We start from the raw sequence: 12,037 nt of genomic DNA, 5'->3' as shown, positions 1-12,037 counted from the left end.
AGAGCTTCTTGTCGTCTTTACGGGCCGTCGACTGTTTTCGCTGGATCGTAAGCGTTCCAATTTCCACGAAATGATCGACGACTTCAAAGCTCTAGACAGTGTCACCTCTGGGAATGAATACACGACCGGAGACTATTTACGACAATTTTCTTCAAAGTGTCTGAATGTTGAGGGGTCCACCTTTTCTCAGATCCTCTTTTAAGTCTTGATAGATTAGGATTGAAAGCTGTTGAGTTAATTCCTCCAGGTGTTGATCTATGATTCAGGTTGCTTTTGGTCACAAGTTTCGTTCTGGAGGACACTATTTACACTCGGTTTAGATTGTCCTCTAATTGGAGAAACCTTGATAATTGTAATATTCTTCAGTTTGGGCCTATAGCACCAAGATCAAGTTACCTGTAGATTGTGTCCAGCTGATGTCACTATCTCCACTGGTGAACGTACCCAGATTCTCCAAAGAGTAAACAACGTTAATCAGCTTCGTTGCATCGTCCAAGGTTCAAGAGGCGCTCGAAGCTCGTTGAACTCTTCTTGCCACGGTACTTCGTTCCCCGATCGCTTCCGCGGATAGACGTCAACGCAGTTTCCAGTTAACAGACATTTTCCACACTAAAACATCTACTTGAAGATAGTATATGTTCAAGGTACACAAGAGAAACCAGTATAGCATCAGTATCGTAAAAACAGGAAGAGATTAAAGTCCAGTTCCTGTTTACACCCCAGTCTGCCCTTCGGTGTTCAAGGTTCCACTCTTCACTTCCACTTGGATCACCAGTTCCTTCTAACACTTCAGTTTTCAGAGTTGAATTCCCCAATACCATTTGGATTGCCAGTTCCTTTTTACACCTCAGCCTGCCCTTCAGCTTTCAAAGTTCCATTCCCCAATACCACTTGGATCACAAGTTGCTTTGTACACCTCAGCCTGCCCTTCAGCTTTCAAAGTTCCATTCCCCAATACCACTTGGATCACAAGTTGCTTTGTACACCTCAGCCTGCCCTTCAGCTTTCAAAGTTCCATTCCCCAATACGACTTGGATCACCAGTTCCTTTGTGCACCTTAGTTTGCCCTTCAGTGTTCAAGACTCAACTCTCCACTACCACATGGATACACCAGTTGCTTTAAAACCGGAAGAAACCAATCCACACAGGTCCGTCCATTAACCACTCAATCTGCAGAATAAAAAGCGATCAGTTTCAACCGAAAATTCACACACACCATGAACAAATCGCTCGAGGAATGCCCTGTCGATCAGCCCCTATAAGATCTACCGACGAACTACGATGTAACACGTTGGATCAGCCTGACACCAAGCAAACACGTCCGACGCCAAGCGCCGTTTAAGCGCGACTGGCTTACTCCGGTGCTCTATATCGCGTATGATCTCACGCATGTCCGATTTCCGAGTCCATCTGCCCCCTACCTAAGCGACGCGCGCTCCGTCTTCGTCCCCCTCCGACGCGACGCTTCTCACTCGCCAACTGTTGCTTTCCGCGCGGATATTCCGACTGTCGACGGGATGAAAAATACCTGCCACGACGTTCCTCCGGTTCTTCTCCACCCCTGACAGAACAAAAAAAAGACTGACCCGCTTCTAGCCGCAAGGGGGTTGGTTTTTGCGTGTGGATCAGGTTTGTGGTTAGTTTTCGACAGGCGCCTGGGATTTGTTTATGGACAGGTTTTATCAGAGATCGCTGTGAAGGCCACAGAGGGTTGTAAATACTAGGACGTTTGGAATATAGTATATACCTGGAGAATTGGAGATACTGAACCTTTTTTTGTTGCGAGGGAAACAGATGTTCTGTTAATTGTCTCAGATATAAATCTCACAGGAATTATATTTGTGTTGTAATATTTTTAACGTTTGTTATTCATATTCCTGGACTTATCTTAAGGTTATAGGTCTTTAAATTTTGTGGAATTTCAGTTCTGATGCCTTTAACGGTTCCAGGTTTTTTAACATCCTAATTGTTTAACACATTGTCCTATGATTTTCTTGACGTCTACAATCTCTTGGATTATATTGTTAACGATAGATTCCTTCAAGAGGAAAGGAATTCTGTATTTTTACTGCAAAAGTTAAATATTAATGCCAGCAACGTGGTACAGTAAATCGGCGATAAGTGTTCGATGGTTCCTTGGCACTAAATATTAAATATTTTGTAAACTAATGGCCATATGCGGCTGAAACAAATATCATTGACTTCAGAATTCCAAGCTCTGTTCATGTGCTAAACCTCATTAAAAAGTCGGCGGTACACTCGAAGACCTCTACTTGTCAATGCTGAGGAGCCCTCGAAAATTCATCAAGGATTTACTGTACTTCACTTCCACTCAAAGAAAACCGAATAATATTCTTCTTTGTGGAATCCATTTTCAAATCGTCAACACGAGTCTGACTCGACGTTATAGGGCAAAGGGTTAAGTCTCTAATGTGATGGTTGACTTTGAAATGTTAGAGCCAGCAATTTCCCAACCTTTCAGCTGTTTACAACTGTTATTGTTCAGATCTACAACTTGGCAGACCTCTCCACGAAGCAATTTATCATGGCTTAAATAGATCGATTCCACAATGCACAGACGCGTCTGGCCCACAGGCTACTCCAAAATTCATGGCGGAATGAATCGAGACCAGGATAATGGTTCATGAAGCAATGAAACGAAAATATACGAAGGTAGTTCGTTCATACAGAGCTGCAGTTGTCACAATGAAGCACTGATATTCGTGCAATATCCTGTCATGAATGATCAGTGGGTAGATAAAACGAACATAACCAGTCAGGAATTTCATTACGTGCTAACCTAAAAAAGATAGACGTTAGAATCATATGAGAATTTTTATTGCATTTTACTAATGGAAAATAAAGAGATGAAATAATTTTGTAACTATTTTTGACTGAATACTATAGGTTTTCGAGTCTTTACAATTAGATAACGGATACTGATAACGAATGACTATGATTGTGGATTAGGGTCTGAAAGGATATTCATTAGAGAAATTTACTTTGGGGAGATTTAGGGCTCTCGAAACACAAAAGCGGCGCAGAGCACGTGCAAGTATTTAATGGTCAATGATAACGATATTAACGGGGATCGGTGATAACGGTTATAATGGACTCGTGCATTTTGATTGCCTTTTATCACTTGTCGACACTCCTAGTGAATGGACGAGTCCTTTCCTATACTGAGGTGGCTTTCAGGTTTAAACAATTATATCACAGTTTATATAAAAACATCGTAAAAAAAAAAGCGATACTCCACTAACTGATAAATTCTAACAGACGTTTATATAAATTCACACCTTCGCACTTTACAGAAGTAGTTCTTATTATTCCATTAAAAAATTCACTGTATTAAAGACAATATTTTCTACTTTTTACATTGACAAAGACCAGTAGTAATTATCGTCAATTGCCTAATCAGTAAAACTTTCTTACTCGTATCTCTTAGTGATTGCTGGCGGCCATCTTGAAAATCATAGAAAACCGTTATTATTTTTCTAACAATATATCTGATATCCGATATGATTTCTACTTTACAGAATGAAGTTTAAAAGCAGCTCGAGGCAACTGTCCGAGGAATCACGGTTATACAGAGTATTATTTATATAACATGCCGTGCAGATTTTAGATTGCAATTCGCTCGCGTTAGTGCCTGAATCACGCGCGGACTCTTGTTTGCTCGTGCTCGGGTGGAGAGAGAAACTCGGCGTAGAAATTGCATGGAATAACAAAATCCATTCGCGCGTAATAGGCTAAATGGAAGATCAAACAGACCGGGACTTGAGTGGAACGGCTCATGCGTCAATGAGTTTTTATCCAAAAGAAGTACACCTGAAACGTCCGACAATCAAATGTCTGCGGTTCCTCAAATTGACAAAAATGATTCCTGACATTTGCTCAAAAAATTGGCACACTTCTCATTACCACTGATGCATCCTATCATTTGACTTTCTTTCTCTGTAACCTGATCTTTCAGTTAAACATTTTTAATATTAATAAAGACTTCTTTTAGCTACTATAATGTGCAGAAGACAATATAAATGGAGATCTTAATTTTCATAACACTTACAAGAATAATGATGTGTAATTAATGTACCAAGGAGTGAATTCTCATAAACGTCCGTTATTCTACGCTGTCCTCTTATTGTTATGTTGCAAAATATAATATTTACATGCCACGATGATAGGCCACAATGTTTAATATAAAGCAATCATCCGATATCCAATTATCCATTATCGTAGAAATTCTGTTATCGGTAAAAATGTTAAATATTTGTCGTTCAAACCTATCGTCGCACCCTCGTGTTGTATACATACACACACACACACACACACAGAGCTGATTAATTTCATAATTGAAGTATAGCGACGCGACGATAACCGTTCACGTAATCTGGTTACCTTACTATACACGGTTATCTTTAATCTGCATGAACGTTATCGTCGGCATCAATTATTATCAATCCGTTCGCCGATAATCGACTACTGTGTATATAGAACTGCGCAGTTTCCTGTCCCTTATCGATGATAAATGGTGGCTGTCTTCAATGATCCAAGCTGCTTTTTATCTAATTTACTTGCACTGGGAGATTCTTTCCTGGTAAACAATTTTGTCAGTTATCAGACCACGAACGGTAAATAATAACAGAATAATATACAAAATATAATAAGATATTAAATTTCGATTTTTTGTTAATAATTGAAACCTGTTGGGGTGTCCTATGTTGATGGTAACGCAAAACTTATATTCTAGTGATCATGATTATAATGATTACAGATAGTCTAATTGAATGAAGTTCATGAAACTGAAGAAAATATTTATCTATTTTATAATTAATTGATATCTTAATTATCTATAATTAATTATTATTTAGTATTGTTGCGATTAAGTGACCAAAACCATTTATTAAATGGCGTTGGCACGCTCGTAAAACGATATTTAATTCAAGGCCTGGACACTTTCGCTCTCTATAATGAATTATACATGGGACGGCGACACCTTGTCCCCCAACAGGAGACCATTGGTACCGATGCGCCAGACAATAATGGCTCTCCAATAAGAAATTCGATCGTAGTGTTTCCATACCTTTTAACAATCTCGACACGATCAATTTATTCCCAAAACGTGTTTTTCTCGGTGAATAATTCTCCATAAATTCCCTGGAACTTACACTTTAAACCCTAAAAAAAAGAAATATATATGTCCTGTTGAGATGAACGAATCGTGTGACTTTCAACGAAACTACTATTAAAGATCAGGATATATTTAGGATCAAGGATAGAACGAACCAATTGTCAATAGTTCATGTATTTACAACATACTAAATGAAAACATTTCAAAAAAAAAAAATGCATACCTAGAGAATATTCTACCAGAGGACTGTTCAAGGTTTCAGCAAGCTTTATAAATCTTCAAATTATCATATTATTCAGATATCTCTGGAACTGTGAGATATAAAGAAAAAGTGTTCGTAGCAAAAATTACAGAACCATTCAGCTCCTCCTCCATCAGGGGTCATTGAACAAACGGTTGTCGATTCAGTCGAGAAAACGTCATCGTCCTCAGTTACCTAGCAAAAAAGAACGATCATCCATGTTACTCTTTGTTCGACAGAATCTTTCTCCATCAGCATCGAGGAGATTCGATGGTTTTCCTTGGACCACTAATGCAAGACTTTCAAGTACTCGAGTGCTCTCACCTTACTAGTTGACTTTTTCTGATCCTATAAGAAGCTCTCAGCTGAAACCTGAACCTTCCTCTGTTCATAGCAAACACTCTTTGTTGTACACTGCAGTTATCTCTCTCTCTCTCTCTCATCCACTACACGCTACATTTTCACGACTCAAAAAGTTTCAGGAATTTTTCATTTAAATGTCGCGCGTAAATGATATTCTGAAACTTTCCTTTCTTTTTGTCAGCACAACTCTACATTCTTTCCAATATTCAGCTTGACAGCTTATCATTTGTCATACTTACAGCGTTTTGTTTTACATAAAATTGTTATTTTTGGGCGATTTTTAATATGGGCTTGAAACGTACTGCAGCAAGATTGGTACCAAAAAATTGAATTTCTTGCAAAACTGGAATTGTGTCGAAATCTCAAAAGACATGCTTTCCAACGTGCGACGTTTTCTTGTTCGATCGACTGAAAAAACTACTTCGGCGAATGCGTTATGATAGCACTGAGACGATAAAACAAAAACCGCAGGCTGAGCTGATGTATACAGCAAAAATCGAATTCCAGAAATGCTTTGAATGCTGGATCGACTACTTTGAAGGCGACAATGAGATTTATGATGAATAACATTGTAGTTTTGATTTTATAAATAAATTCCTGAAACTTTTTGAACATGTTAGTATACGTTCCACTATGCTAAACTACTTCGAAACCGTTAATTTAAGTAGTATAATACCTGATGCGTTCCATCTTCTGTCTCCTTACTGACTTACAAAAATTTGGCTCTTGATTTTATTAACCCTCATTTAGACAGTGGAATTCGATATAAGTACACTTTTTGCGGTGAATTAATCTACTGAGAATACCACTTTTAGATAACAATGGGTGATACCAATATGGAATCACTACTTCAGGTAACTTAATTACTTTCCCCGTTGATCAAGTACTTTTCAACAGGTCAGTATTTTCTCAAATAAACTCGAATCAGATTTCCAGAGATCGTTTCACAAGTATTGGACTTACGACACGTGGTCTGTTAAGGATTTAATTTATTAATTAATATAAAAAAGGTAGAGACAAGATTTTCTAATTGAAACATCGTCTTCAATTGCTACGACTCTTGTACAGAATTTCTTCACCAAAAAAGTTATCCCTAAATCTAAATATTAAAACTTCTAATTGCCAGAAGATTTGAAAGTTCGAAAAATCTCGGGTTCATTGATCGACAGTAACCATGGCTGAATTAAAACAGATTTCTAGGGCACCAATATGTCCGCCAAATCTCGAATTTCATTCTGTCCCAGGAGGACGTGAAATATGTCCCTCATAGTGAGGTGATGAATGGTGTCATTAACTCTGCCTGCAATGTAACTCTGGATACCCGGAAGTATGTCTGGTTTAATAATGTCCAACGCCTTTGGCGATAGTTCCTGAAAGACCTACAAATGAAAACGTCAAATTTTCAATTTCCTTTTTATCGAGAGCAATAGCTTTTTCAATGAAAAATGTATATGTACATAGAAAAAGAAAAAGTTACATTTACTTTCATGAATTCAATCACACTGGTGCTCGAAGGAATTATAAATATAAAAATGTATACCCAACTGTAATTCAGAAATGTTATTATATTTTTTAAAGGTACGTTTATGATGATATTAACAGAAAAAGAACATTATGAGGCGTAAAATTGATAAGTTTGTTTACTGGATAATGGACCTACCTTGCTCATGATCCGCGAAATTTCTTCGTCCCCCATAAAATTCTCTAACCGGACGTCCATGGAGCTCAAATTGAAGTCCAGGTCGAAGGTCTTCAGGTAGACACCCCTGTAGTAGCCCAATATAGTGTTCACGTACAACTGAAAGTCGTAAATGTCCGCCTGGAATGGCCCGGCCCCGTGCAGATGGACCATATTCCCAAGGATCCCGGATATATTGTAAACGCCCTCGATGAACACGTGCGGGACCGACACGTTCGCGGTGATCGTCGGTCCAATTAGGGATAGCTTCGCTTTATTGATCACGAACGTCGAGAGATTGTGCACCACCAGATCCTCGATCACCAGGGTCACGCTGGATATTCAAACGGAGATCGTTAGGAGATTCTGGAATATCGACTTTTTCACGATTTTATAAGAATTCGTCGATTGTGTGGGATGAATGGTTCGTTGTGCGTGCGTGCAGGCGACTATGTTTGGGAAACTCGAGTGACTGAGAAGATGTGAACGAAGAGTGTTTAGAATTGAGCGATAGGGAAGTGTATGTTTTTACGAATTTAAGCCATGGATGCGAGAGACAGAGTGCAAGCGAGACGAATGCAAGGGGGTGAAAGAGTATATGAGGCGTGGAAGTTCGACGAGGCAGGCAATCGCAGTCAGTCAGAAAGGAAGTGTATCATCACGGTGCGTTTTTGAGAGAGCGAGCGTTTAACCTATTAACCTATTAACTAAAATATACTTATATAATAAGTAAAGCGTCATCTAAAATCAATCACCCCGTTCCTCGAGAATCCTATAATTGTGACCAGACTTCGAACTGAACGTATAGATACTGGAATATATCGTCTCATGAAATATCTATATTTAAATTTGAAAAGTATCGATATTTGAAATACCGTTACGGCGTCGCTCATTGTATGAGACTAAAAGGAATGTCCTTAACTTACTTCCCTATATCTGGATTATCGATATCTATATCGATCTCGTCCAGCTCAAGCGGCTCCAGAGGTGGAATGTCAAGTTCCGGTATCCCATAGCGCATCCGACCGCGAAACTTCTCGAGGAATCGTCTCAGTTTAAACTCCAGTCCCTTGGAGGCGGCGCTGTCGACTGTCCTTTCGTTGATTAGCAGAAGTTACAAAACGGTTGACGTCGATTCGTTACTTACTAATTCCGGTGGTAGCTCTGGTCGCGTTGATCAATAGCTTCCTGGGCTTATCTACCGCGCTGGTGACTGGAAAAACAAGAAACGAGCAAAGTTCACTTCCTATTTTCTTTACTGACCCCCCCCCCCCCTCAAGGCACGTTCCTGATTGCCTCTAGAAAAACGCTGCGGTAAACAGACTGTCTAACGATGGGGTTCAATACCCCAAAGTGTCTTGGACGAAAAAACATTAAAAATTCAATGTTCTTCTAACAAGAATCTTGACAAAGATAATTTTTCTGTACATTTATACCAAAATGGTATTTACAAACCGCTTGTTACAATCTTAAATTAATATCAAATTAGTATCAAATAGAGTGAATTGTAATCTTAAATTAATATCAAATATATCTCCCATAACTCAGCGGGAAAAGCACGTTAATAAGCAGCCAGCGAGAAAGTATCATGGTAAAATTAATCTCCCTTGCGAATAATGGCATTTAGGTTAGAGGAGTCCAACCTGGTGGTAAGAAATTGCTCCTTGCTTCGAAAATCTCAACGACACCGTGTTCCAACACGTGTCCCCTAAGTAGAACTATTTCAAAACATCCTGGACCTCATCTGTCCTCCCCAGACTATTACTCAACCGCCATAATCTAAAAATTCTCAGTTTCATTAATTTTATCCATCTTCAAGGTGTACTTAACCGCAGGAATCATAACTCAGGGGTCCAGGAGACGGTCAATTTTACCACCAGATCGGTCCTTCCAATAGCGATCTACCAGAAAAATAACGTTAGCATGTGCTCCTGAAGAATCATCTTTTTTTGCAATCCTCTGACCACTAGCAAATGCAACGATTGCATCATACAAGCCTATTAGACGATGCCGCAAGTCTGGAAGTGGCCTAAAAAGCTCTCGCGTGTACCTTGGTACCCAAACACGTTTCCGTGGGATTATAGTCTTGCATCAGGCCTCTCTTAGTAACACGTTTTAACGAATTCCGGGCCAACGAAATCGTTGGTCAACTGGTCAGACGTATTGGGTCATTGCACAAGTGGCGGACGTAGGTAAATGTGACTTCTCCTTTAGCCTAGTCGCCAGTCAAGTTACTTTAAACGTTACATAATATCAAGTGGCAAGGTCACTATGCAGTCTTGTGAAGCTCGACTTTTTAGAATGTCCTCCTTACACTTACTGAACAGTTTCTTTGATTGTCTGGCGACTTCTGATTCTACTTAACACTTTACCGACCGGTAGCCTATTAATAGACTTTCAAATTACAATGTTTATACATAAGGAAAGCCTACCCTTAGATCAGGGTTAAAAATTGTTACGTTATCCTATTTTTCATGGATGTAATTCGCTGCTGTGATTGAATTGTTAATAATACAGTAAAGCCTCGATGAGTACAACATACTCGGGTTCACTTGGGAGCATTCATGGCAAGACGGAAAGGTTTTCAGTCTAAATTTGTCTCTTTACCAGAAACCATGTTGCATTCATCGAGGGATCACTGTAACACGGTTCTACGAGCCACTGATGCTGAACAGAGAATATCCACGACGGAATCAGTTTGGGCATCCACAGTTTAGAGGCGTGGGCTCGATCAAAGTCTCACATACTGTAATCGGAGGCAGTGTCCGTCACTCGGTACAACAGTTCTTTCTGTCGTTGCATGATCCCAGTCACTGCAACAAACGATTAAACGGGACAATTTTCTTTGTAACTGCGGCCATCGTGGAGTAATGCATCGCGTGTACTCGGTGCCGTTTGTCGGCCACGATCGAAATTCAATGACGGTACAACGAGGATCGATCAGTTTCTGCAGGAAGTGGGACCATCCGGTGGAAGTCCATTCGCGAAACATTAATTACAGGAACCGACAATTTAACATGCGGCTTAGTTTAGGATAATTCAGGACGTAACATTATCGCCGCAAACGACACTATTTGGAAGACCAGCTTCTTCGTTGACGATTACCATTATCCAGGAAATTATAGAACCGTGAAAGACCTTTTGTCCAGAACTGAGATTGATTAATGAAAAGATAGACTACTCCCAAGACTGTGGTCAAGTCAGTGGGCGTGTAACTGAATAATGGAATAATTGCACGAAGAATGGTCGGATAATCGAGGTTAGGCTCTCCTATTGAGAAAACGGAATTCTACAGCTATAATTAATTTACGTTGCTATCGCTTCGTTCTACGTTCTCCATTGGAAAAGAGAGTACACTTAATTCTGTTTTCTACACGATTCTGAGGTAATAATAGAGGTATCAGTTAGCGAAAAGAACACACGGTGTCCTTTTTAACTGGAAAAGTTGGAATATCTCTTGAGCAGATGGAGATATGACGAAAATGTTCTTGCAAATGTTGTTTGGTATGAAAACGTATAGATGTGTTTGCTATCACTGGTGTATTAACATTAGAACTGTATCTATTTCTGTTGGACCAATACACACGAAAAAATCCTGAAAATATACAAAATAGACTAACTCATTTCTTCACTTTCCCATTGCAAGATCCGAGAAAACGGATTATTATAAGCTTTAACATTTCTATTGGTAAAACAGTCCAGAAATAAATTAGATTCTCTTTTTTTTCAGGAACGTGTCCATCGTGTAAGAACAGAATTACGTATAATATGGCCCACAGTAATGATGGGCGATACAGTATCGATACTTTCAACCCATAAATATTGAAATTTCGATACGTAACTTATCAGGTCTTAAGGAAAATGTATCAGTAGCTTCCCATAAAGTTTGCGATTGGTCGATTTCTTTTCCACACCGTCACCCAAAAATCTGCCTCACTAAACATCTCTTTAAATAAATGATTGATTTTCTTTTGTGGATTTCCACACAGACTTCTATGTATATAGAAATTTGTGTGAATTTGTATTACTTATAATTTCATTGCGAGTATCGATACCGACAACATCGATATTTTATCAATTTATTGATACAATTCAAACGTATCGTCATGACTGGTCGTTGGATGCGTGGACATAGAAATTCTATCTAAAATAAATAATAAACTAAATAATAAATAATAATAATAATAATTTAATATCGAATTTCTATGTCTATGATTGTTGGGTGACAGTGACCGCGGTAGAAATGCGGAATCGTGTCAGCGGTGTGACGAAACTCGCGTAAAGACAGCTCACGCGTCTCCGGAAGCGGGAAATTAAAATACGGAAAACGATTTCCTCGGAGAGTCGGTCCGCGCAGTGGGATACGAGGCTCGTATAAGCGTGGACTTTTTCAGATTCCCGTAATGTATTCGCGGGGCGTAACAACGCGGGCATAATGAGGCGATTACGGTTATTACGCCTCGGAAGACAGCACCGAAGAGAGAGAAACAGGCAGAACACGTACACAATGATGCTCAGAACCGCAAAAAACTTGTCATTGTACATTCGACCAGCGTTTTATCCTTTTTTTCTCTCTCAGCGACGCGAATTACACGTGTTTCTCGCTGCCAGAGATCCTGCT

General features: G+C 39.4%; 1 protein-coding gene across 2 annotated transcripts in view; it reads right to left on the bottom strand.

Annotated features, from left to right (window-relative positions):
• Positions 1 to 6,712: 6,712 nt before the first annotated feature.
• The window catches only part of LOC107187027, an 8,068-nt gene continuing 2,743 nt past the window's right edge, over positions 6,713 to 12,037 (bottom strand). Inside the window, exons 2-6 of one of the 2 annotated variants that reach the window (XM_015575022.1) lie at positions 10,164 to 10,229; positions 8,564 to 8,629; positions 8,343 to 8,505; positions 7,399 to 7,750; positions 6,713 to 7,117 (exon numbers count right to left, since the gene is read on the bottom strand). In XM_015575022.1, coding sequence (XP_015430508.1) covers positions 6,935 to 7,117; positions 7,399 to 7,750; positions 8,343 to 8,505; positions 8,564 to 8,629; positions 10,164 to 10,229 — 830 coding nt within the window. In that variant the 3' untranslated portion in view covers positions 6,713 to 6,934. The remainder of the gene's footprint in view (positions 7,118 to 7,398; positions 7,751 to 8,342; positions 8,506 to 8,563; positions 8,630 to 10,163; positions 10,230 to 12,037) is intronic. The other variant, XM_015575024.1, reaches the window with a different exon arrangement.

This window comes from Dufourea novaeangliae, unplaced genomic scaffold (assembly GCF_001272555.1).
Source record: "Dufourea novaeangliae isolate 0120121106 unplaced genomic scaffold, ASM127255v1 scaffold96, whole genome shotgun sequence".
NCBI classification, from domain to species: domain Eukaryota; kingdom Metazoa; phylum Arthropoda; class Insecta; order Hymenoptera; family Halictidae; genus Dufourea; species Dufourea novaeangliae.
The sequence above is the reverse complement of the archived record's forward strand: the minus strand, read 5'-3'. Positions and strand labels throughout refer to the sequence as shown.